We start from the raw sequence: 27,400 nt of genomic DNA, 5'->3' as shown, positions 1-27,400 counted from the left end.
TACGGGAACGGTCCGACAGTTACGACGTAACAGTGGGGTTTCCAATACATTGTATCCTATGGGAACTATGCCGGGACCGGCGGAAAACGACGTAACAGCCGGGAAAACGCAGCAGTGAGGAACGTAACAGCGGGGTTCTACTACTTTCGACGCAGACTACATTCTACATAATAAGGATAAACAAATTGCAGTATGGCGTTATTAAAGGTGCACTCGAGAGAAACTTTCACATGGATACAAAAATGGGAAAGACCAGTAGTGACACTCCCTTCGAAATTCCGCATGAGCTCACTGTGACGTGGATTTTAGGGCCCTCTAGGGTCTAGCTGATTCATGGTACAAATGGCCGAACAGTGAAAATGTCCCAAATGCGAAGAAATTCGTCGCACTGATGTTAAAGTAACAGTTGTTTTTGAAGAAAACTACTGATTTAGAGTGACTATAAGAAGACGCCTCATCGGTCTAACATAGGTTAGTGTTCCACCTTAGTGTCCCTCAAGTATCCAATTTCACATGACTAGGACAAAATTGATCGCGTCACTTCGTGAGTAGTTGAATGGATTTGCACAAGCTAATACCCAAGAACTGAAGATGAAAGCAGCCCGTGCAGTGTGTCCTCTGTTATGCTCAAGATGCAGGATAGAGCCTGCCAGTAAATTTTATTGCTAGATCCCCCTACTGGGTATGTGAATGTGAATGCCTGCAAAACGCATGGTATGTCGCCACCTCTCCACAAGACCAAAGCATCTGCAGCAAGACTCAACATCTCGTCAAAATCACCTCTCCACACTGAGCGAAATAAAAGTTGGCTGCTCTACTTGGATAGTTGGCCTTGTGGTTATTTTTACACGGATCAACCAGGGCCAATATGAGGCAAAGGTGAGCTGTGCATTTTATTCGTAGGTCTGTGACTGGAATCTGTAGATCCTTGCTTGGAATTTCCATTAGCGTGATAGGGAATTAGCGAAGGAACGTGGCAACAAATAAGAGAGAAAAAAAAACAGAATTTAGAAATAGTTTCGATTGGTTCACGTCGTCATGCAATCTCCCGATTCCTCAAGCTAGTATTCAGAGCTTGCAAGGAACACTTAAATGCTGCAGTACCGTTGACAACGGTATTGCACCAAAATGGCGTTGACCCCCGGGCGGCATTGCAGTTGACAGTGCCACCGTATTTAGATCAGAAAATAATCTAAAAACGTTGGACAGGGTCTAAAACTTGCCAAAACGCCAAGCAGAACACGATTTAGTACACTGAACACAACCAAATCCAGTCGCCTCAGCGAAACTGCCGCTACTAGACAGAGCAACGCCCAAAATTCTGGGATAACTGCATCACCAAGTACGTATTAAACGTGACGTGACGTAAAAAAGAAACGCAGGAACCCAGCTTTTTGGACGCGTACATTGTGTGGCTCCAAATTAGGCCTCAAAAGGCTCAAAAGGTAATGTTGGCCCTTGTGTAAGTGTTCGAGTAACGCCGACATGACACGAACTGAAGACAGTGGAAACGAAATATCGTCCGTTACTTAGCGCTAAGTTGCTGCGTTTCAATGCATGAGCACTGTACATACACTTCTGGCACAAAAGCGCATGCCATCAGCTATCACCCCTACACGTCAAATTTGTCGTGAACGCGAAATGTGTTGCGGCGCAAGCACACAGCCGGTCACAGATAGCCAATCCAATCCATCAAGAAGGCAAGCATGGCCGATGTTCCCGCAGACGCCCCGGCAAGTGAGTACCTTTGCTAGTTTTTCTTTTTCGCGAGAAACGCGGTTCAGTTTTCTGCGCTCGTATGCAGCGACTGACGTTTCTCGTAGGTTGTCCCGGCACGGGAAGCAATTTGGCCGGCAAAGCAGCGTCGTGCGCGGGATGCCCCAATCAACGCTTGTGCGCGTCAGGTGCAACTAGGGGACCGGACCCAGGTGAGCCCTTTCGTGTATCTTAATAGCTATAATAATTAGTACTACACGTTGTCGTTAATCTCATTAAGCTTCGAAGTTGCTCTGGAAAACACTGCTCCGCGTAGTGCTCGCAGTACGAGCCATGAGTTGTTTCCAAACACTTTGTTTTCGGAAGTTTTGTCGCGGAGCTTCTACTGATAACATCAAAACAGGAATATAAACGTTGGTCGGGGACACTTATTCTCTGCATTACACCAAGACTGTGCGGAGCAGTTGACTTGTGCAGGGAAAAAAGAGTATGAAGACTCAAAGATTATGAAACACAAAGATGCTAGCTTTAAAACAAATACTTCTTTTTAACGCTCTGGTTTTTCCTGTGGTGATGCAAGGCGCGAATCTTGGACCCTGCAGAAATACGAAATAACAAAGGCTAGATTCTTTGAGCTATAGTGCGGGCGTATAGTTTTGAAAACTCCATGGACTGCCAAAACAACCGATATATCGGTCATAAAGGAGAGTGAGCCCAAATGCTCTTTCGATGCAAATGTCTTAAAACTTAAACCTTTCTTTTCTTTTTTTTTTTTGTCATCTCACGCGGAGCCTGCTGGAGTTTAAATTAACGCCAACCAAAGTGGAAGGTACACGAAACAGGTTGAAAACGCGCCCCCACCCATTTATACAAAATCCCCAAAATCTTCTTCAAGTTTCCAAAATTTTCGGTTGACCCTTACCCCCTCCCTCCATCACCCCCAATTTAGCTCGACCCACTCCCAAATCAAAGTAGGCCCCATGCATTTTCCTGTGAAAACCCCATCCATTTCAAATAGGAGAGGTGTCACGATTTTTCCTCTGCTTCCCCCAATGTTACTTTTAGGAGATGATCCTCATGTGTATCTGGCTGTCACTATGATGTTTTTAGATGAAACGATATTAACGAGAACTAACAGACAATAATGCCAAAGAAAGTATAAGGGATGTTATTCTTTGTAATTAGGATAAAGTGTGAAGAAAGTAAAGTGGACGAAAAGATAACTTGCCGCTGGCAGGGACCGAACCTGCGACCTTCAAATAACGCGTCCGATGCTCTACCACTGAGCTACGGCAGCGGTAATCCTCCCGTCCACTTTATGGGGTGTATATGTTCATTTAAAGCTAGGAGTGTTAGTCAGCGCCAGTCGAAGCAATGGCGGCGAGTATGGAACACTTTTTCTGCCTATTGGCGTCACGTAGCATGTGACGGCCACGTACATGCATCGTAAAAACTTCACGTGCTACGTGACGCCAACAGGCAAAAAAAGAGTGTTCTACACTCGCCGCGGACGCCGCATCACGTAGCACGTGACGGCCACATACATGCATTGTAAAAAGTTCACGTGCTACGGGACGCCAACAGGCAGAAAAAGCGTGTTCCACACTCACCGCCATGGCTTCGACTGGCGCTGACTAACACTCCTAGGTTTAAATGAACATATGGGTGATTCCACGAGAGATCGAACATGCCTGTCCGGTCGCAATTTTTGTTTTGCCTGGGTTTTTTATATGTTATGTGGGCACATTCAAAGTGCGCGGAACTGAAAATTTTATTTCCGAGAAACGCTCCCAGCGCGCCAAAAAAATATTTGAAGGTGGCGGCGCAGGCCTCCTGTTTTTGCTCACTGCAATGTTTTCGGATTTCGCGGCTGAATTTAGCGCGAACTATGAATGATGTGTCGAAAATTTTTTTGCTGCTTTTAATACGCATTACTGTGAATTACATCCATGCTTTTTTATGCCGTCCTCAAAAATAAGAAAATGGGAAAAAATGGCAAACACAACCGAAATCAAAAAAAGGTCCTAACTTTGAGGCGCCTTGGCCCCTTTGCTATTTCAAACAGAAACTTGAAAACAATGTCAACTATAGAAAAGAGCCTTTGCAACATATATACAGAAGATCATTTTCCTACGGGCAAAAAGAAAAAGATAGTTAAAGAAGCGAGCTTTTCAAAAAAGTACATTTTCAAAAATAAAATTAAAAAAACTCCGGTCTCAATTTTGACGACAATTTTTTATCGAATAGCGCTTATGTCAGTGAACACACGGTTTTAATATTATATGTCCTCATTTGCTTTGTTTACGAGATATAACTGGCCAAAATGACCCTTGCTGTGCATGCTCACTTCAGTGAGACTGATTAGCTTGCATTGTGCGTAAATCGCAGTTTTACTTATTCTGCTGCAGCAAAACCTTGCTCTGGTGGCTTTTCGTCAAGAAAAATGTGTTCTCAGATTTTATTTGGTTCTAGCATGTGGAAAAGTGGGCTGCTGCCGCCCTCTAAATGGCCAATGTGCAAACAGTTTGCAGCCTACAACCTCGCCTACAATCATCAGAGGAAGATGGGCGCGCCTGTTCAAGATATCAATCGCTTCTTCTTCCTGAAGAAATGCCTGGTATACCTCATCGCGGTTAGATGTAGACAGGTTTTCCTTGAGGAGCGTAAAGCAACGCAAGCAGACTTCGCAGGTGTCGCGAAGATCCTCAGCCTATGGCAGTAGCTTCTGGAGGTAGGCAACAACAAAAAGAGCAAAGAAAAAAAATTTGCGCAACGAAAACGTTTTCCTCAGCAATCTTCTTTTTGTGAACGCGGAAATAATCAGCACAGAACAATCGGACGTAGCATGGGCCGCGCGCATCGCGTGTAGTGAACAGCTAGACCTAGAGCAAGTCGAAACGTTTATACTGAACGGCGCCGCACAAATTATCTCAAATCTGCGCAGCTGTCATGAATGCCTTTCCAGAACTGCTCACGGTTTAACATTTTATGACTAAGGGTGTCTAAGCGCTTTGGGCTGTAATAATTAATTTGTAGGCCGCACTCATTGTCAAAACTAAGGGCAATGTCCGTCTGGCGCCACCAATGACCTCTGCTGTCCTCGACGTGGGAAAGCACTTTAGTAAAGTGGCAACAAAACATCATGAATTGGGCAGCTTCGGCCACTCATGGCTTAAACATGCCGCACCGCACGTTTTCTGGCTGTTGAAACGCTGCGGTAAAGGTCGAGATGATACAGGAAGACGTTATCTGCGACGCCGAAAACATATGATAGCGGGAAGTGAAATAGGTGGCTCGGAAATCATTGAGCTAATGTTTTACAAATGTTGTTTAGGCACAGTGTGCATCGAATGGGGAAGATGCTTAGAGCGTACAATGCACGTAATGAAAGCGAAGCAAGCAGGCAGTGAGAAAAAAACTGGATAACAGCGCGCCTGCTGATTGTGGCATTTAGTTACTGATTAAGTTGGCCTTCGCTGCATACAGATGCTTTATTCTGTGTGCAAGGAGAGTTTTGACAAAGTGACCTAAACCATGTGTTCGCACTGTCTCGCGTGCTTCTGATTAGCGAATACTGGCAAGGTAAGTTGAGGTTGTAAGCTGCAAACTGCGTACGCGTTAGGCCTTTAGAGAGCGGCAGCAGCCCGCCCCCGCACACGCTAGACACAATTAAAGTTTGGGAATACATTTCTCTTGGCGACAAGACACCAGAGCAAAGTTTTACTGCAGGAAAATAATTAAAACTAGATTTACGTGCAATGCAAGCTGATGACTACTGTCAATCGCACTGAAGTGAGCACACACAGCAAGGGTAATTTTGGCCCGTTGAATCTCGTGAACAAAGGAAATGAGGACATACATATTAACACGGTGTTTTCACTGACATAAGCGCTCTTCGACAAAAAAAAATGTCGTCAAAATTGAGGCCTGAGTTTTCTTTTTTTTTTTGAAAATGTATTTTTTTGAAAAAAAAACTCGCTCCTTTAACTATTTTCTTCTTATTTTGCGCTGCCTGTAGGAAAAAGATCTTCCGCATAAATGTTGCAAAGGCTCCTTGAAATACTTGACACTGTTTTGAAATTTCTGTGTGAAATAGGAAAGGCGCCAAGGCGCATCAAACTTAGCAAACTTTGTTGATTTGGACCGGGTTTGCCATTTTTTTCACATTTTTTTTCCTTTTGAGGACAGCATAAAAAAGCACAGATGTAATTCACAGTAATGCGTATTAAAACCAACAAAACATTTTTTGACACACCATTTATAGTTCGCGTTAAATTCGGCCGTGAAATCCCAAAACATTGCAGTGAACAAAAAAACAGGAGGTACGCGCCGCCAACTTCAAGTATTTTTTTGGCACACTGACCCTTTCGTCGAGGCTGCGCGAGGCTCTGCGGAGCTCCGCTCTTGACGAACAAACCTGGGCGACCCAGCACGCCCGTGAGGCGGCGTTGAGGCAAGCCCTTGACGTCCTCTCATGGGAGGCCTAGGCCCGGCCACTTAAACCTGCTGGTTTCCCTTATCCCTTAATAAAGATTATTCCTCCTCCTCCTCCTGGCAGCGTTCCTTGTAAATAAAGTTTTCGGTTTCGTGCACTTTGAATGTGCCCACAAAACATATAAAAAACGCCGGCAAAACAAAAATATCGACCGGACAGGCATGTTCGATCTCTCGTGGAATCACCCTTTAGAGGGCGGCAGCAGCCACTTTCGCACACGCTAGAACCAAATAAAATCTGAGAACACATGTTTCTTGACGAAAAGCCACCAGAGGAAGGTTTTGCTGCAGCAGAATAATTAAAACTGCGATTTACGCACAATGCAAGCTAATAACCATCAGTCGCACTGAAGTGAGCACGCACAGCAAGGGTCATTTTGGCTAGTTATATCTCGTAAACTAAGCAAATGAGGACATATGATATTGTAACCGTGTGTTCACTGACACAAGCACTCTTCGATAAAAAATTGTCGTCAAAATTGAGACCGGAGCTTTTTTTATTTTATTTTTTGAAAATGTACTTTTTTGAAAAAACTTGCTTTTTTAACTATTGTTTTCTTTTTTTGCGCTGCCCGTAGGAAAATGATCTTCCGTATAAATGTTGCAAAGGCTCTTTTCTATAGTTGACATTGTTTTCAAGTTTCTGCTTGAAATAGCAAAGGCGTGAAGGCGCCTCAAAGTTAGGACCTTTTTTTGATTTCGGTTGTGTTTGCCATTTTTTCCCATTTTCTTATTTTTGAGGACGGCATAAAAAAAGCATGGATGTAATTCACAGTAATGCATATTAAAACCACCAAAAAAATTTTCGACACATCATTTATAGTTCGCGCTAAATTCGGCCGTGAAATCCGAAAACATTGCAGTGAGCAAAAACAGGAGGCCCGCGCCGCCACCTTCAAATATTTTTTTGGCGCGCTGGGACCGTTTCTTGGATATAAAATTTTCAGTTCCGTGCACTTTGAATGTGCCCACATAACATATAAAAAACCCAGGCAAAACAAAAATTGCGACCGGACAGGCATGTTCGATCTCTCGTGGAATCACCCATATATACCCCATAAAGTGGACGGGAGGATGACCGCGGCCGTAGCTCAGTGGTAGAGCATCGAACACATTATTCGAATGTCGCAGGTTCGGTCCCTGCCGGCGGCAAGTTACCTTTTTGTCCACTTTACTTTCTTCACACTTTGTCCTAATTACAACGAATAACATCCCCTATACTTTCTTTGGCATTATTGTCTGTTAGTTCTCATTAATATTGTGTCTAACTAAGAAACGATCCCCTAAAAGTCATAGTCTTTCCTTAGATGAAACGAGTTTCTTAAATGGGTTTCACGCGTTTAAGTACTGCAGTTTATGCTCCACTTGCTATTAAAGAAAGATGTATCTCCCTGTGGGTGGCTCGACGTAGCCTTAGTCGCTCTTGTGCCCCTAAAACTAACTTAAAGGGACACTGAAGTGAGACGTTAAATCAGTTTATACCGGGGGTCTTAAACTCACCTCATCTAGTAGGCCGAGTCGCGAAATTTAGTCCCGCTAGGGCCGTGACATTGAAGAAAGTTGGAGCAGGAGGAGAGTTTGAACAAAATGGCAGCTAAAGCTGCCATTTGAAAGGAGGCCTTTCTCATATCTCGTATATGGGTCATTTCTGAAAGGGATCGGGCGTGAGGGCTCGAGGAACATATCGATACCCATTTCCGGAATGACTAAAATCTAGACGCCAATTCTGAAATGTGGAGTTTTTGTTGCACGGTTATGTTTCAGCACATGGTGACTGCATGGGATGCTTCACAAAAAAATATAAGACGTAGGCAGTCATGTGCGGGCCGGGCTGCTAGCAACAGGTGCGCGGGTTGAGTGTTTGAGACCTGTGGTTTAGTCAGATAAATTCTTTCAGAACACTATTTTCATTAATTTTGCCATCACGAGACAGGTAGTTGCTCCTCTTTTTCTGCCGTTTCAGATATCGCCGTGATTGCCCAACGGCTGGCAGCAGTAAAGCACATAGTTCTTGTGCTTTCTGGCAAAGGAGGCGTTGGAAAAAGCAGCGTCACTTCCCTTCTGGCCAGTGGACTGGCCCTCTCGGACAAGGAACCGAATGTAAGAAGTGACAGCAGTAATGCTCGGTGACACGTGTCTACATTTGTGGTTGATCGTAAACTGATAAGGAATTTCCATTTCTTGCAACTTCATGCGACTTCGTTTGGTCAAAAAATTCCATTTTGTGATTTCGCAATCATCTTATAGAGAATTCCTTCATCTTTCAGAAAATATGTCGCACTTCGGTATTTGCGGTTTCAAAAATATTATTTTTGTCCTTTTTCTTTGACACGTTGACAGGAAAAGTGGGCGTACCTCGACCTGTTCTCTTCATTTCAGATAATTGCAGAAAGTGAATCCTCTGAAGTTTTGTGATAAGAAACCACGGTTTTGGTTTCGGTTTGGAATTTTGTCTTGTGTGTAGTAAATTTTTCAGCGAAGAGAAAGGGTATAGCAATGCTGACACTTCAAAAGACTACAGCCCAGGCAACTTCTGAGGAATGAAAATGTTTTCAAAGACTTTATTGGTTTTTTTTTTTTTTTCAGGACAACATTTTTAGATTTTTGTGTACCTTTTTCTCGGGAACTATAAGACACAAGCAAACAAAATTGACCGCATTTTTTAAATTAGTGGCATTTACATAATTGCAGCTAGAATCAATAGCCTAGGTGCATTTGTATTTTTTTAGTTAAAAAAATATTCATAAATAGCAATTTTCATGCATCGACAGAAGTAAAAAAAACCTAACAAATCTGGTTTTTGTTGCATGTGCATAATTTCAGTTCCACTTCTATAAAACGTTTGTTGCTATACCTTTGTACAAAATTGCACTACTCTGAAAATGGTAGATCTAAAAAAAATAAAAGGTACGTGCGTAGAAAAACTAAAAACAAAAATAAAAAATAGTTGATATTTAAAACTAATTTGAGCTCTAATGCAAGCTTCATCTATCTTTAAAATTCCTTGCAAATTTTACAGCCATAGCTTTTATATTACCACTGCTGTACAGTCAAATTTTGAAACTCATTTTCAAAGCCTCTTGACTGTTCAGCAACAGCCGCCAAGTGTTGGTGTTGGCAGAAAGATATTTAGATGCTTGGCTCGCCATGTCACTGCGAATGCTTGTTCATCGTCTGCTGGTCGCACTTTTGCCTCCCGAGCTGATGTCGTCAGCATCTGAGGGCCTGCTGGACCGAATCAGGGCTGGAAAGTAAGAGAGCAGTACAGAAAAGCTTATACCTGTTTGTTCAACAGAAATTCAAATCCGCAGTTTAAGTTCAGCTTGTTTTAAATACCAGTCACATTGTCATGCAAGAACAGTGAAAACGATAGACACACCCCTGATCGCTATTCGTGTTTTTGCTAGATGGTGGTTTATCGCACTTTACAGTATATCCCCTTCAGTGGTGACGTGTACAATTTGACACATCAACTATAGAGGCGTGTCATCTTCTGCATGCTACTTCAGCCGGCTGGAAACGTGATGTGCATATTTGTACGTGCTTCCCGAGTGGACAACTAGCGCTCATTGAATTTCATCGTGCTACGTATTGCTGCAGAGTATCACTTTGCTGACTACACTAGCATGTTCGATGTGCCGTGCTCAGGGAGCCACGCAAAAACCAATTTTTGTTTGTTTGGAATGAATATAACCAATAACAAATTGCCCACCTATTTCGAGCCTGCAATTAGATTATTTTCTGTTCAAAAATAGAATAAGACTGACCTCGGAACGTGTACATAGATCTTTGATTGCACTCTAATTACGATTAATTACTGAAAAATGCACAAGCCGACATGGTAACACCATGTTTCTCTTGCGACAGAATACCGAGTGTCTTGGAATAAAGTTGCGTAAATTTTACACGCTTACGGACAGTCCATTATATTTCACGCCTGAAGGTGATATATTTTTCATCCATTTTCTTCAACCGTAGATTTTTGGAGAAGTGAACTTAAAATGCTGAGAGTATCAAGTCAGCAGGCGAAAACGCGGTTAGCAGACATTGAATGAGCCTATCCAGTGACATGATCGTAAGGCAGCCTTGCCAAACATGCAGAGCGCATGTATAATGCTTCCAGTGACGGCCGTTGTGTGGAACCAATCGTGCCGTCAGCCATACACTGCTGTGTTCACCCTAACTATACCGGTTACAGTGCTTTGAAATTTGCAGGGTTGTTGTAACTTATCGGCACTTTGGCTCGAGATAAAAATTTAGACGGAGAATTTGTCCTTCAGCTGTTTCCCACTAGATAAGTGCAAATTGGTTCATGAAACAAATACCTCACCAATACAAACGGAACTTCCTCCTAGTTTAGAGGGAACAATAAACTATGTGACCATTAACTAGTTCTGCAGCTTTATCATGCAAGCTGAATGCACAATTAAGAAACTAGCACAACTAGAAAGATAGGCTGGTTATGTGTTCTCTTGTTTTTTTTTGTTTTTTTTTACCAAGATTACCCCCAATGGCTAAGAAACCTAAATTACATAGTCATAATGTACATTACGGTCCACTGTTAAAGGGAACACTCGAATGAGCGACTGTCGTTTTGTTGGCCCCCTAACGGCTAGTGGATGCGGAAAGATTGTTCGTGCACGTTACTAGTCTATCATAAGGGTTCGGAACTGTCAACCACCAGCAGCGTTATGCAAATCTAAGCCACTATGCTTTTGCAGGAGAGCGAAATCCGGACATACCCGAAACGCAAGTGTTCCCTTTAACAGTGGACCCGCGTGTACCTGTAGTAGCTAATAATGCCAAGGCATATTCTACGACCACCAAGAGCACCAAACTTAAAAGGTGCATTACGAATGGAGGCCCATTTGCAAAATGGTGCCTTTGACAGACCACGCCACACTTTGGCATTCCGAATATTGGTGTCAGAATTGCACGTGCACCCCTTTTGCAGATTAAAGTGAGCCAGCACATTTGCCTTTGAGTCTTTCCTGTTTTGTGGCCGTCGCACGTGCTCTGATGTTATGACGTTTTTGCACTCAAGGTCGCGGTCCTGGACGTGGACATCTGCGGTCCGTCGCAGCCGAAGATATTGGGCCTCGAAGGCGAACAGGTTTGCATCGTTGTCTTCTGTTTCTGCAGTTGTCAGAAGTTGTCGAAATAGCGAGACTAGCGATGTGCGCTTGATGGTGAAGGACCAGGAGCATCTTATCTGCAGCGCTAACACAACACATGGGTAAAAAAAGTGGCATGGGTGCTTGTGGTTTTAAGTGAAGCTTTTATAACTCGTAGATTTCGGCGGCATCATACGCGAAAAACATGGCACTGGCGAGCATAAAGAGAGGCGGCCTTTGGAAGGTGCGCCGGTCGCATGCGTGTTTGTGTGCGCTGTATTGCAGTAATTGGTGCTCTCTCGATCGTGGGCGTGTCGGCGATCAGCCATTTCTGAAATGGCAGTGTGATGTTTTATGGAGGTCACTCGTCATTTCACGTTGCCACATTTCATTGTCGTCTGGATATGAATGCATGACTGTCGTTGTTGCCTGCAACAACTGAAGTGTTGCGCGGCCAAGCATGTGGACGAAGGTGCAATTCCCGTCATGGAGGAAGGAAATAGTTAGGAAGAAAGAAAGACAGAGAAGTGCGTGTCAGGCACGCACACGCCACGCTTCGCTTGCCCCCATTTTCCTGATAGGGCAAGGGCTTCTGAATTTTTTTTAACCTTCTTTTGTCTGTGTGTCATGTCACCGCTGCAGCTAAGGCATTAGAAATAGTGTCCACAAGCGGCTTTGCATGCCCAAACCTAAAGTGTCTTTGTATGCCTGCTAAAACTTTTCTAAAACTCCCTGATATTTTGTAGGTTCACTGTTTCGTTGAAATGGCTGCGTCATTCTGCTTCACACTGTGTCTCATTGTGTTGCTCTCACTTTGTGGAGAATGTTAAATGATACTGTGCATGCATTGAGCAATTGTAATATGACTTTTTAATGCTAAGAGCTGTGCCCATGCCTACCTAAGATGTCTTTTGTTCACTTCAGGTCCATCAAAGTGCCTCTGGATGGTCTCCAGTGGTAAGTTTCAAAGCAATATTGTGCATGTTTTATTGAATGTCCTAGACCTGCGGGCACTAGCTTCTATGAAGATACAGTCAAACACGGATATATCGAACTTGAAGGGGATCGCGAATTAATTCGATACATGAAAAATTTGATATAAAAAAATACAGGCCCCGAGACCTTACCAGTGGCAGACGATCACCTACAATCGGCGCATTCAAGAATGACAACAAATTCCACACACACGATGCAACAGAATTTGCGTGAAAAAAAATCCCTTATCTTGGCCTTATTCTGCTGTTGGTTTTTGCAAGCCTCATGGCTTCATGCATGGCTGTCATAAAGGTGTGAAAGTATGAAAATGATGAGAATTGTCATGAAATGCAGTTCCTGGATTCATGCTTTTCCTTCTTTTCGTTTCCATGTTTACAGCAATGCTCCGAACATCACATTCTATTTTTGCACCTTCCTTTTCCGGTGAAACTGTCCAAGAAGCTCGCTAGCTTACAGATATTTTGATTCTTTTTTGTTTTTTTAACCTCTAGTACACCGAAGACAACCTGTCACTCGTATCCGTCGGCTTCCTCACCGCTCCCGAGGATGCGGTCATCTGGAGAGGGCCTCGCAAAAACGGTACGCCACTAGTGCTGTTTCGTCACACTAGTTCACGCTTCTGTTTTGATAACTGAGCAGATGGCGTATATTGGCAATTTTAAAGGCCATCTTGGGGACATTTCACAGTCGCCAAATTAGCACTGTTCAGGGATAACTAACCTTAACAAATAGTTTTTGTGTGGCAAGATCGTGGGTTCAGTTTCCGGCTTCAACAACCACATGCTGACATAGAATGTAAAAGAAACTTGTATGCTCTCTAGGTTACAAAAACACACGTTTGAAAGTAACTGTCAGCAGCAGTGTGCCTTTAATTGTCAACCTTTGGCTTAACAGGCTATTTTTCTCTACGTGTGTGGCTGCTCGCAAATGAGCGTAAGTATAAATGTTGCATGGGGCGGTCATTTCTTCTGTCATGCCTTTGATACTGCGAAGGAGGCATGGTGATTTCGGGACAGTGGCACTGTATATAGATAGATGCTAGCATTTCAGGTTTATGATCTTAATTATTAGCTGTTTGAACATAGTTAGAGGCAACATAATAGTGTAGGTTTGCTCGTTTGGCTGGTTCTTAGCGCACAAGTCTTTAAAATGTAGCATTCGTCCCCAAATCAGTGAACACAGAACTAGCGACTGTTGCCTCATCTTAAGCTGGCAGACATGGTGTTGGTTCATTTTCTGGTGTTTGCTTCATGTCTGTTAAGCAGAGCTGTGCGAATAGCAAAATTATGGGTGCGAAGCGAATTCGAATATTGAAGTGTGAGTGCGAATCGAATCGAATATTTTTCGAATATTTCTCGAATATTTCTAGTATATTTTTCAAATACTTCGAAGCGAAATTGCAGAAAGAGTTAGAGAGGATTCCTAAGCATATTCTTATGAGATAGCAACATGAATGTGTTTCTTTTCGCCAGGTTGATGAAGCACTGACGGGGTGGTGTTTCATAGTTGTCTTATCAAGAATGAGGCAATGTAGAGGCCGAATTCTATTTATGTACATGATTTGGTGCAACCAAAGTGTTGCCGACAATACTTTACACGTGATGGGCAAAGATGCCATCTCCTCAGCCTCTCCTCCTCTTTAAACTTCTGTGGAAGCCCAACTGATGTGGCGGACAAGCGTGTGCTCCCTTCAAGTCCAGAGTTCCAAATCTGCCTCGTAGACGTCGATATATAAGAACATCTGAAATTTTGGATGCTAAAAAAGCTTTGCTTCCGATTTTTCGGACTTCCTGCCCAAATTTCAGGTCCAAAACAGCATTAATTGAGCCCCCACCTCTGCCACATCTTTCATCTCCATGTTGGAACCAGCGTTTTCTTGAGTTAGTACATTTGCGACCGTAGCAGAGCTTGAAAGGCAGCTTTGCCGCAATACGGGGGTGTGATGAGGTGAAGCATAGTGAAAATTCTAGGGACCATTTTCAATCTGACGTTGACTGTAAGTTCGACCATAACGGAACTTGAAAGGCAGCTTTGCCGCAATACGGGAATGTGATGAGGTGAAGCACGTTAAAAATCTAGGGACCATTTCCAATCGGACGTTGACTGTGTCTTAGCCAGTGTTGTAGGCGTTACTGAAAAAAAGTAACTAAATACGTTACTCGTTACACTATAAAAAAAGGAACGCGTTACCGCCCTACGTTACCTACAAAAAAATGTAACGCGTTACCGTTACCGTTACCGAAAAAAAGTAACGGACGTTACCTCTGCCGTTACTCCGTCGTAATCATAAATTTTAATCAATGTGTCTTTGCTGCAGGAACCCGCAATAAGAATTTTTTTAAATCTCAAATTTATGTTTCACGTAAAAAGTTGGTGAGCGCGGCTTCCGCATCGTCGTCATCCTTTACTAAACGTCATCCGACTCCACATCAGCCATAAAGGAGCTCCGCAAGGTATATAACGCGCACACTTTCGCAGGCGATATACAGCGTATAACTGCACAGATGCCTGGCCAGATAAGGATACAGTGGATACCACGGGACACAATTTCTGCTCACATACAAGCTGACACCGCCACCCACAGTGAGCTGCCACGTACTCTAGAAGCGCCTTTCCCGAGTGATCCCCGGGGTGAGTTTCTCCACCGCAGGGAGATTCTCCGCCGCACCACACGAGATTTAATTCCACCGTGTGGTTCAAACCTCCCAGGCGGGCTTACCCGCCAGGAGGAGGTGGTGTTGCGGAGACTTCGTGTGGGGGCGGCACTTACTCCGTCGGTCACATATGCCTGGCCACAACAATGCATGGACCATTTGGGGATACTTGCCCATTCTGTACCACTGAAGCGTCCGCCGCTACAATCAAGCACCTGTTGTGGACATGCCCTGGCCTGAATCGGATACGGCGGCGCTACCTGAGAACAGTGGGCCTTTATCCGACAAGACCACCGGATTATGATTTGTGGCTCTATGGGCCCCACCATAGAGCATTGTTGATGTATATAGCGGAAGCTGGCCTCTACCTGTATATTTAACTATGTATGCCGTTGGGCAAACGACAGTACAAAAATTTCTAGAACTTGCCGAGCTGTCCATTGCAACACCGATCTAGATGCTTGACATTGCCAGATTGATTCACAAATAGTTTCCTGCTTGCTTGTTGCTTTATCCTATGCCTGTAACATAAGATGAATACTACGATGATGTAACCTGAGAGAATATATTGTAACCTAAGTATATTTCTGTGTTTAGCATGTATGCCATCAGACATTTGTCAAGACATTTATGTATGAATTGTACAGATTTATGCGATTCCGCCTTCATCTACATTTTCACTGTAACACTTTTGTGTGTTTGCTGTTTTTCTCTAAATGTACCCACTCCTGTAAAAACCCCATTTGGGGTTGACAGTATACTGAAATGAAAAAGAAAGAAAGAAATTAAAAAAAAGTAAAAAAAAGAACCCAAACAACGATTATACCCAAATGCTGCTTTAACGAGAATTATTTGCACAAATCTAAATTGCATGTGATGGCTTCTGACTCTGGCACATGGTGAAGCCATTTTTCTCAATGTGACATTATACACACTATAAGATTCAATTATTAAAGCTATCCGCAAAGAAAGCATCACTGCACTTTCAATAAGTTTACAGTAATTCTGACGGCGTGCTTCTACTAGCAAAATAGATGCGCAAATTTTGTAGTAATAAAGGAATGATTTAATGGCCTAGTCACGGAAAAAAATATCTGTGAATATACATTTTTTTGTTCACTTTAACCTATATAACCTGTTAACCTGTATAGAGTGTTCAAGATCAGCCTCGTTCGCTCAGGAGTTCAATAACCAGAAACTTAACTGTAGTTGCAGATAGAAAGAAGCAATATTCATTTTCAAAACAAAGTTGATAAGCCTTATCAACGTTGTAGCAACTATTATGTAGCAACTATAAAAAATGTCACATATTTAGACACTTTTCAAAAGTAGTTTCCTTCGCTCTACAAGTCCCAAACAATGTTACTTTACTCTTTGTTGCGCATACATGTCATACACAAAATGTCTTTGTAACGGTAATATTTGCGTTTTTCATCACTGTGAACGTTTGAGAACAACAGGTAATAAAATCGGTCCCTATGTATTGAATATGTTCGCTATTTTTTGCTCGTAAATTATGCAGCAAATAATAAAACTAGGTTCCTCTTCAGGCTACTGGGTGGCATGTGCATAAAATACAAAATACTCAATTAAATCTAAAACATCCATTTTCGGATCCGTGACAATCTCTCGTGGAATCACCCGTTTGCGATAACCACCTGCCGTGTAGCTATCTGTAACCGTGGTTAGCCGTAACCGTAGTTAGCTTAAGGGGAGACGCGGGTCTTGTTTTTATTTCTTTTATTAGCTGGGTGAACTGAACGAAATTTAACAAACTTATCCCATTTTTTCTGCAGATTCCAAATCTATAATTAGATTTTTGGTAGCTGCATTAGTACAAAAGATGTGCAGTCTCTAAAAGCATATGTCTTACGGGAATTTTTGGCAACTTTGCTTTGTCAAACACAGAAACAAAGTATGTGGCAAGGCTGCCAGAGAGCTGGTTTAGCCGGTGATGCTAATCCGATTGTCTTCAACAAACTTTGAATGCAAAATAAATAGACGTAAATGTCAGTGAAATTTTTTTGCTGCATACTATTTCTGATAATCGAGAATTATAATTTGGTGAACAACATTATAAGAAAATAAATAGCATCACCGGCTAGACCGGCTTCCTGGCAATCTTGCCACATACTTTGTTTTTGTGTTTGACAAAGCAAGGTTACCAAATATCCCCGTAAGAAGTATGCTTAAATATGTGTTAGAAAATGCATATCTTTTGTTCTAATGCAGCTATTAAAAATCTACTTAGAGATTTTGAATCTGCAGAAAAAGCTGAATAAGTGAATTAAATTTCATGCCATTCACCCAACTTTTAAAAAACCATTTTTTAAGACCCACATCTCCCCTTAACCGCGATTAAAGCTGTTCGTGTGACAGTGGTATTCTTGGGTTTTGGTTGAAACAGAGCGACGCCAACCAAGGTAGTGAGTAAGTTTTTTTTTTTTTTTCGTTACAAGAAAAAGTAAGACGTTTCGCGTCCCACTCGTTTTCTTTTTGAGGGTCTTCTTCCTGCCGTGGGGTCACGCCTATTCTCCATGATGCGCAGAATTCCGTTGAGGCAGAGCACCTGTAGAGTGGTTGACATTACCGGCTGTCGCCTGGATGGGTCAGGATTCCACAAAAAGCCGCTTATAGTAATTGGCTTCTAATTCAACGAAGCGGGACTTGTTAAATTTGATGCGCTGGTCTTTCAACACGCTGTGCCCAGCGAGAGTACTACTTGGTCGCCCGGACTTGTGGATGTCCTATTCATGTTGCCTCTCGGGGAAGTTCTTTGTTTCCCCCGCGTACGAAGCCCCACGATCAGCACATGGTATGGAGTAAACTAGCCCTTGCGCTTTTTTCTTCGGGCGGCCTGTCTCTTGGGCACAAAAAGGCACAGGTGCCCGCAATCCACCTGCTACAATCCACTTCCACGAAAAACATGTCCGTACAGTTTCTCATGGCGGATTCCGCGGCGTTTTTTCAAGCTTTGTGTGGCGATGGCCCAACTTTTTCCAAAGGTAGTCGGCGCGTCTTAGGAATTGGTCCCCGCATTTTCCTATTAACAAAAGTGATTCCGCCCGCACTTTCTTTGTTAATGCCTGGCAGGCCGACAGCATTCCGAGGCTGCGACAAAAGAATTCGTCGTGGCGAGCTCTGGGAAAAAGGCACCTACAGGATGAAAAAGTAACGAGTAACGTGACACCTCACGTTACCGAAAAATGTTAACGTAAGTACGTTACCCGTTACAGTTCCGAAATAGTAACGAGTACGTTACTAAGTTACCGAAAAAAGTAACGCGTTACCGGTAACGCCGTTACTTGTAACGCGTTACCGACAACACTGGTCTTAGCAAAGTTCGACCGTAATGGTGCTTTAAAGGCAGCTTTGCCGCAATACCAGGGTGTGATGAGGTGAAGCACGTTGAAAATCTAGGGACCATTTCCAATCGGACGTTGACTGTCTCTTAGCAAAGTTAGACCGTAATGGAGCTTGAAAGGCAGCTTTGCCGCAATACGAGAGTGTAATGAGGTGAAGCATATTAAAAACCTGAAGGGGTGACTTTCAATCGGACGTTGACTGTATTTGTTTTTGGGAAGTTCGAATAGTTCGAATAGTAAAATTCCAGTGCGAATTGAATCGAATAACAAACACTATTCGAAAAATATTCGAAATTTCGAATATTCGCACACCCCTACTGTTAAGGCCTCTGCATTAAAACTTTAAACTTGCTAGTACAGATATATGCAATGCTCTGAATGCCTATGCTGCAAGTTTATGTCTTGCGTCAAGCGTAGTTACTCTCTTTCGATTCAGGAATGATAAAGCAGTTCCTTCGAGATGTGGACTGGGGTGACGTGGATTACTTGCTGGTGGACACACCCCCGGGAACGTCTGACGAGCACCTCAGCCTGGCACAATACCTCAAGGACTGCAACCTCGACGGCGTCGTACTGGTCACAACGCCGCAGGCAAGAGCTTTTAAGGAAATTGCTTGCCCGCGTAATGTGCACTGACATCGCACAGAGGCCTGTGTGCTGTGCGATGTCAGTGCACGTTAAAGAAAATCAGATGGTCTAAATTTCCAGAGCCTTCCACTACAGTGTGCCTCATAATCATCGTGGTTTTGGCACCTAAAACCCCAGATGTTATTGTTATATTATTCTCATTCATCCAAACTCCCTTACGGCAATGAAGCATGGACTGTTCTTTCCAGGTGCTAATACAGAAATGATTATGAGCATCTCTGAGCGCCAAGTTATGTTGGGTGCTGAAGCCATCCGCTCTGTGCTACGCTACCTACGCGAGTTTGCACTGTGCCAGTTGTGTCGATGGCAGGCACGTAGGCAAGGGGGGGGCCCGGGGGGCCCGGCCCCCCCCCCCCCGAAATTCGTCCATCCTTTTATATTCCCGGGCAACTTTTTTTCTTTTTTGCCATGAAAAGACTTTCTTTCGAATAATTAGGCCTTGGGCCCCCCCCCCGATAAAAATCCTGGTTACGTGCCTGGTCGATGGCATCATTTGCGGCTTCGCTGGCCTAGTCTTGTCTAGCTAATCCATTGTCCACCGTGACAGCTGCGTCAGCTTTTATCACCGGGCTTCATACACCCTGTGGGGGTGCTATCACCCACTGTAAAGGCGACTGCCATAACTTGGGCACGGCCGCTGTGTTTTGCAACGCACATGCTTGGCGCATAAACAGAGACGATCGGTCAAGGTCAGGGATGCACTGGCTGTAACACGAGTTTAGCGCGGTGGTGCCAGCAGCGCCGCCGCGGAGAAGTTAGGCCAGCGCATAGAAAAACAGCAACGACTGTCTTTTGGGGTGTGGCGGTGTGCGTGGATGGACGTCGCGCTGGGTCCGGGGGGATGATACCGCGGCTCGCTTCCCTCGGGCCCTCGTGGTGAGTCGTGCATCGGCGGTGCCGTATTCGTATTGTATTGTATGTCTTATGTTGTCTTGAGTGTGTGTTATGTTTTTCCAGTATTCATTGTCAGCATATAAGGTTTAGCGTGTTACTAATTTGTATAGGATTCGGCCGGCGAGCTCGCCGTATGTAAAGAAGTGTTTAACAAACGTCCACGTTTGTTGCACGACCGCGTGAACTATTTCCATGTGTTCCGAGAGCAGCGGCGTTATCGCTCAGACCCCACAACCCTCATCTCTAATCTTCACATTGGGGGCTTTGCACACTCACAAATAAAAAATAAATGCAGCAGTGTACGTTATGTGTGTGGCTCGATGACTGACGGGAAGTTATAAAGCTTTGGCAGTAAGGTTGTTGAGTGGACCAGGTTAAGGACTTGTTGCAGTCTTTTCATGTAGTCCTAACAGTTCACAATGCCCGAAGTGTTTCAGTAAAATGACGAGTGGCTTCCCGGTCCTTTAGGAGGTGTCGCTGCAAGACGTCCGCAAGCAGGCAGGCTTCTGCCGCAAGATGGGCCTGAGAATCTTGGGTGTTCTTGAAAACATGCGTGGCTTCGTATGCCCCAAATGCCAGGTGAGCTTGTCAGCAGAGTTGGTGGGTTCTGTTGTCTGTGCTTTTAGCTCATCCTTCTTACAAGCAGGCCCAAGTTAACACATTTTGGGGGGGCTGTTTGCAAATTTGTACACACTCTGTACAGTGTTTCAAGTTATCGCTTGATTTCAGGACAATAAGATACAGCATACTAGTGCAAGTACTACAATGTGCCAATGCGACCTGGTTGTATTTATACGTTTGTTACGAGGTACTTGTCTGTGTGTGAATAGGTACCAACATAACCTGGTACCTAATATGAAGCAGGTAACCAACTCTATTGCTTGTCACAATTGCTTTCACAAGTTTGTTTCAGAGAGCACGACTGTTCGCCCATTGTGCACCATTTAACCTTTCATGATGCTTCAATTTTGCTGTCTTTATGTGGAAAGATCAGATGCAAGCAGTGAAGGAGCCCTTCTTGTGGTTCTCTTTCTGTGTTGGTTGGCAATACTTACCGTATATCCCGAGCAAGCGCCCCCTCCAGGAAAGCCCCCCCCCCCTCCCCCCCCCCTTCCCGCTCTGCGCCCCGATTATGCACTGCGTCCATGCAACACTGGCCTGCTTGAATCCCATCCAATTCTGCGTAGCAGCCCAGTCTCTAAGCACCTGTGCCTGAAATTTGTCGTCAAAGCATTTTTTCCTCCACATGAGGATCATTCCCCGAACACAGCGCAAAACACCCATCACGATTTTCAAGGTCCTGCGAGCAAAAACATGGCCTTTGAGACATGCATTTTAACCTCTTGCGGTCTAAAACTTTTACTCACTTTCCGGCTCTACTGGTCCGAAAGTATTTTGCCAGTTTCTGCCGCCACGAAGAAAAACACAAACTGCGGAAGAACTCCTGCATTCTGCAGGCAACTCCTTTAGCGATAAATAGGCAGTGTATGACATCGCTCAAAGCATTCTTCCGGGTGCAGGCCAGGGTAATTTCAACTTGCTGAGGGGGGCGGGGTACTTGCTTTTGATTTCACGGTATAGTGCTTGATTAAACAGCTCAGAGTTGACGAGACTTTGAGGAGATGGTGCTGTTGGAATGGTTATGAATAATATCTACTTGGTTGCTGCAGCTACTAGAGTTCAAACGGCTATAACTTTTTTGTCATTTTCGTAGGTACGCAGTGAAATCTTCCCGCCGACCACCGGAGGTGCGGCTGCCCTGTGCGAAGAACTGGACTTGCCGTTCCTCGGGTCGCTGCCCCTCGACCCGCAACTAGGTGGGGAGCGATGACCTTTTGAGATGTCGGCCACATGGTGTAGCGTGTCACGAGAACGTACTGAAACAAGGATAACTTGATAACAAGGCTGTGCCGGCTGCAGTACTGTTGTGTGCTCGTTTCCTTTGCCTATGGTTTAAAGGGACACTAAAGAGAGAAGCGATTTTTCTAATACAGTAGAACCCCGCTGATACGTTTTTGAAGGGACCGTAGGAAATAAACGTAAGAGACGGGAAACGTAAGAGCCGAAAAACAGGAAAAACGCCAAAATATTTAGTGGTACAGAATTTTATTTCAGTGCTTACGAGCAGCACGAAAATTGGCGCGCTCAGCCGCGATCTAGTTGATGGATAGAAACGCGGAGCTGGGGATGGCCTCATCCACAGAAATGTAATCAACGTATGTGATTTTTTTAACACCAGCAGCTGTAGGCATGAAAGAACTAAGCACACGCAATCGCGACCAGCGCGGCGAGTCCGACCGCGAACCGCGCGCACGACCATGCGAGCTCCAACCAGCTCGAACTCCTCCCGTCCTCCGACAAAAAACGATGATGATGAGTCTACGCCAACGCGATGGCAAACGTGAATGCCAATCTCGAAGGCCTTGCTTTCGCAAGCAATTACGTCATAGACGCCATGTTTGTGCAATACAAATCTCAAAGGCTATGCTTTTGTCAATAGTAAATGCCAATCTCGAAGGCCTTGCTTTCGCGAGCAACTACGTCATAGACGCCATCTTTGCAATATGAATCTCGAAGGCCACGCTTTTGTGTGCATCAATTGAAGGATCTTGTTGCTTGCGCCTCTCATGCGGCTAATATTACGGTCAAACCAGGCCAAGCTGCGTGAAAATGCACCATGGCCGCTCTCTTCGGTAGTCACTCGGTCGGCTCCGAGCGCACTTCGCGACGTATCATACGGGAACGGTCCGACAGTTACGACGTAACAGCGGGGTTCCCAATACATTGTATCCTATGGGAGCAATGCCGGGACCGGCGCAAAACGACGTAACAGCCGGGAAAACGTAGCAGTGAGGAACGTAACAGCGGGGTTCTACTGTATTAGCAAATTACTCTCACAATACCAAAGTCACCACACTTGCCGTGAGCAGACACACTTAGTAAGCGAGGAAACGCGTGAAAAGAAAATGCTCGTGTCAATGCCACCTTGATGTTCCCAATACCAATCGCCGTGATGTCATAGATTTTGACGGCATCTACTAGGGTCTACGTAGTACTTAAGTGGTAAAAACAAAGTACATCATGTGAAGTCTCTGGCCTCAGAGGGGGCCAGAGACTTCACATGCCAAGTTTCAGGAACTTTCATAGAGCCAATGTCGCCAAAATACGAAAAAAAACACAAATGCTTTGAAAATCGTGACATCGCGTGCGGTGATTTCAGCATGAAACTTAAAGATGAAACTTTGACCTTGATTTTCTGTCCTGTTAATTCATTTGTGACGATGAAATGAACCGTGGAGTTTTCAGAGAGTAATTTATCAGTCTGAACTTGTTTTTTGTTTGACTTCAGTGTCCCTTGAATAATGACAAGGCTGTTGGTTTCCAACATTTTATGTAATTGTTTGTTGTGCACTTGACAGGTGCCTGTCCCTAGTGCTCTCTGCTAATGTTGATATCAAAATCTGTCTTGCTGGTTTTTTTCTTTTGTCATTTCTGCAGCCAAGGCGTGCGATGAGGGAAAGCTGTTCCTGCGAGAGCATCCTGATTCTCCAGCAGCAGTTGCCTCCAGAGATATAGTTCAAAGTAAGGACGATGATTTTTATTTTCCCAAGTCTGTACCACGATGTCTCTTCTTTAAACTTTTTTTTTTCTTGTATTTGATTACATTGCTGGGTCAAGTTGATGCGATATGTTTGTTGTCGACAATATAAACAGAAGCTGCGCCTCGTTCACCGTATCCGCATATGGTATACCATTTAGTGTGTAACACGGCTTTAGTTAGCAGTGCACATAAAAGAATGATGCCAGAAAAATTTTCGGATTTAAATGGTGGCATTTGCACAAGAATCTTCATAAGTTATATTGGCCATAACTTTAAAACTGCTTCAAATTTTGGGACGTTAAACCCCAGATATTATTATTATTATTATTATTATTGCTTCAAATAATTGCTCCATTTACAGGTAGTTGCCTGTCTGTAGGTTACGGACACCATAACTTGCTTGAAGCTATATTAGTACATGCTTAGAACTTGGCTACAGAGTGGTTAATACGTCGTGCTCATTCGTTTCTTCCGTGCATTTTAATTTATGCTCAGAATGCATGCTTTATGTTCTCCGTACCACATCTTGAAATGAGCAGGAGTTGAAAGTGTTTGCTGTTCTTAAACGTTGTTTGAGTTGGTGATAACTTCTGATCTTAGTTGAATTCACTGTGTGTTGCCAAGTAGCCAGCACACTTCCATTGTGAAAGCCTTGTTTATACAGTGTTTAGACTTGCTAAATTAACTGAATCAGTTATTCACAAAGAAACACAAGAGATGTGCTCCGATAATGTTCGTGTCACGTTATTGTCTTTCTGCGGCACATTGCATTCGGATTATGCGATAGGCCATCCTTACAAGCAGAACTACTAAACTATGAAAATGTAGCACTTTTTTCTCTGCTCAAAGAGGGGCCGGGAAAGATTTGAATGCATCCCTTTCCACAGATTCCACTTGTGTGTTCTCGTAAACGTTGCACAGACATTTTTCTTTGTAATTTCTTCGCAGAGCTTTCCACCGTCCTGACAAGCTGATTCAACCGAGCTTCGGTAAAAACCACACGATTGTGATGTTGGGCGCTGTACCGTACGGCGGTTGTGCGCGTACAACGCCAGCGTTCCTTGTTTGGCTGTCTGCAGAGATATACACTCAACAGCAAAAGTTTACGGGACGTTAGCTACACAATGAATGTGAATTTATTCTCTGTTAGCACGTAGTGCTTCTAATCTAGCTGGTCACTGCATAGGATGCAATGCCAACGACAGGCTGGAACATTTATTCGGAGGTTATGTTCTCAGACAAAGCGAGAATATAGCTTTCTCGAACATTTAGCGTTCCGCAAGCTTTTGCTGCCAGCTGTACGTATATGTCAGGATAAATGTTCAGAACATCATAGGAAGTTGTGGCGAAGGTTTAGGATGACCGTTCGTGGCTATCGTAAGTTTTAGCCAAATCAATTTTAACATCTCATGCGTCAGTGTCTAGCTATTTGTAGCCAACATTAGCTAGTGTTTGTATTTATGCAAGTTAAACTTACGTATATTACGTTGAACTTCACGCAACATGTACACTTTTTTCAAAGTCAGTGTTCTAGTGTACAGTTTGGATTGTAGTTTAATCTGATAATTAAAATGTTCTAATTTACATCTGTAGAGATTCGTTTCCTGATTTTAGTGCGGAATTTTTAAAAAATTCGGAGTCACGAACTGCTTCCAAAACCCCAGTTTACGTCCAAATAAAATGAAACTAATGAGACAGTTTTACTGTCATATCTAGGCCTATTTCATTAAGCAGTTCAGTATTCCAGTCATAAGACAACTCTCATCGTTACACTCAGTAAATGTCATGGTTAATGTTATTGTCAACAATGTTGTTGTTTTAACTGGGCTGCTCTCAAGTAGCGAAGCACCAATGACTGTTTGGTATCCTGCATATGCCAGACTAAACCAAACAAATGGCCAAAAAAATCAAGCTGCAACTCTTCACAGTGTATAGCCAAGCCCTGAAAGAAACGCGTTGGGCCCGTTCTGTGAATACATGTATATTTGTAGGATACTTACACGTCTTTTTTTTGTTCTTTTTTGTAGTAGTACATCACTGACGTACAATTGAAGGACCCGTTTGACATACACAACTGTCCACTTTCATTCTCGCATCACACTATAAATACACGACTTCTCTGAAAATTTTTGCATTTGAACACCCTTGCAATAAATAAAAGGCTTCTGAAAGATCGTCAAACTGTGCGTGATGTTGTCTGTCAAATTCACTCTTTTCATGATGTCCTTATCAAGCACATTACACAAGGCCACACCTTGCGTACTACATAACATACTGTGCGCAGTTTGACTGAAATCAAGCAGTCTTCTCGGCTTGCAGCTATTGTGTTGCACTGCAAAGCATGATGGCACGAGTTCAATTCTTAGCTGCCGGGACTGAATTGCGAAAAGTTTCGTAGATTGCAGTGTTCTGTCTCCCACTACGGTGTGCGTCATAATCGTATCCCTGTTTTTGTGCGCAAGCCTGCGTAATTATTTAAATATACATACATATGTGTGTGTTCATATGTATCCATTTCTTCAGTTGCTTTTAGTGCAACTTCAGAACATTGCTTGGGCTGACTATTCACTTTCTGATACAGTTTTTGATTCGATTGGTCTCACACAAGTGAATCAAAATTTGAAAAATGTCCTTGTCATGTAACATTGATGTAATATTTGAAAGCTTTTGAAGAACACAAAGGTGTACATTCATTCATTATTTCGCCTAATCAAGTAGTATTTGCAGTTCTTGTATCTTGCCAGCCCACCGGCCGACTGGAACGTGGGAAGCTACGTTGTGGCACCCGTTTAATGAAATCCGGCAATGCGTGATCTCCAGTCGGGCGCAGAACAACGTTTCTAACGAGTTGGCCGTGCCTCTATCGTGGTTCGTGGCACGTAAAACCTCCCAGAATTTAATTATAATAGATCGAACGCGCCTTTCTATATCGACGTCCAGTTTCCGCTACGTCACGACCGCGGTAATCATACACTTCTTAATGATTACTTCCCGTCTTAATGATTCACTTCTCGCTTTTCAGTATGTAGTCCAGCTCGGTTTTGACGAACTGGCGCACGTTGGGGTCTGGTATCTTGGCGACCTCCTCGGCCGCTCGGGCGCCTCCGTCCCTGTAGTAGTCGACCAAGTCTTCGGCGTACACCAGCCACACGCAATTCGAACACCCGCTGCCGCAGCACTCTTCCTTTCCGGGCGGTACCGGGGGCTCCTTCGGTGCTGAGCCGTCGTTCTTGCGGCTTTCGCTGCTCGATTCGCATCGGGAAGTCGCTCCTTCATTGTTTGCCGTCGTCGTTTGCGTCGTTGGCGGGTCGACGTTGTTGCGAGAGTCGCTGGAGAGTTGCCGACACCTCGCGTGGCGGCGGCGGCGGCAGGTATGCGATCGTAGTAGCGCCACACTCGACGCTGGTGGAGTTGCGCGATGCGACGAATTCGCTACCGTTTCTAAGAGCACGCCCGTAGCGAGCTTCAGCATCGCAGTCAGCTGATGGAGTCGAGCGATCCGGCGGTCATCGTCGTCTGCACCGCGATGCGCGACCTTGTAGACGTGAAAATAAGGCCAGCGGCAGTTGCGACGGTAGACGTGAAAACAAGACCCCGCCGCGTACATGGGTTAGAGCATGGTTAGAGTGACCTTGGTAACCTATCGTAACCTTGGAAGCCTTGCGCACGAGATCTTAGAAAATAGGCGTTACTGATACAGCAAACGATGCGAGAACGGTGCGGATATTGAGAGTGGGCACGACGAAGGCATTGTGTCGTGCGTGCCCTTGATGTGAATTCGGTTTTTGCGCCGTTGCCGAAAAGTCCGGCTAACCATATTTCTTAGCTCTAAAATTTCTGCGCATTCTATATTTGCGAGCATTTGAACTAACCAGAAACGTGAGAATAGATTAATTCAAACGCCAGTCATAGCTTGAT

General features: G+C 44.0%; 2 protein-coding genes across 2 annotated transcripts; one reads left to right on the top strand and one right to left on the bottom strand.

Moving 5' to 3' along the window:
• The first annotated feature begins 1,599 nt into the window (after positions 1 to 1,599).
• LOC119400116 (cytosolic Fe-S cluster assembly factor nubp1) lies at positions 1,600 to 24,950 on the top strand. The gene is made up of 11 exons (XM_037667070.2): positions 1,600 to 1,737; positions 1,824 to 1,928; positions 8,174 to 8,310; positions 11,255 to 11,323; positions 12,249 to 12,281; positions 12,812 to 12,899; positions 18,776 to 18,930; positions 20,350 to 20,460; positions 21,596 to 21,698; positions 23,380 to 23,463; positions 24,431 to 24,950. Exons 1-11 carry the CDS (start codon positions 1,707 to 1,709, stop codon positions 24,454 to 24,456), a joined length of 942 nt encoding a protein of 313 aa, XP_037522998.1. The 5' UTR covers positions 1,600 to 1,706; the 3' UTR covers positions 24,457 to 24,950.
• Positions 24,951 to 25,967: 1,017 nt separating this feature from the next.
• LOC119400117 (oxidoreductase-like domain-containing protein 1) lies at positions 25,968 to 27,045 on the bottom strand. Its single transcript, XM_037667071.2, has one exon. It carries the CDS (start codon positions 26,952 to 26,954, stop codon positions 26,487 to 26,489), a length of 468 nt encoding a protein of 155 aa, XP_037522999.1. The 5' UTR covers positions 26,955 to 27,045; the 3' UTR covers positions 25,968 to 26,486.
• Between the last annotated feature and the right edge of the window lie 355 nt (positions 27,046 to 27,400).

This window comes from Rhipicephalus sanguineus, chromosome 7 (genome assembly GCF_013339695.2).
Source record: "Rhipicephalus sanguineus isolate Rsan-2018 chromosome 7, BIME_Rsan_1.4, whole genome shotgun sequence".
Lineage (NCBI taxonomy): Eukaryota > Metazoa > Arthropoda > Arachnida > Ixodida > Ixodidae > Rhipicephalus > Rhipicephalus sanguineus.
The sequence above is the reverse complement of the archived record's forward strand: the minus strand, read 5'-3'. Positions and strand labels throughout refer to the sequence as shown.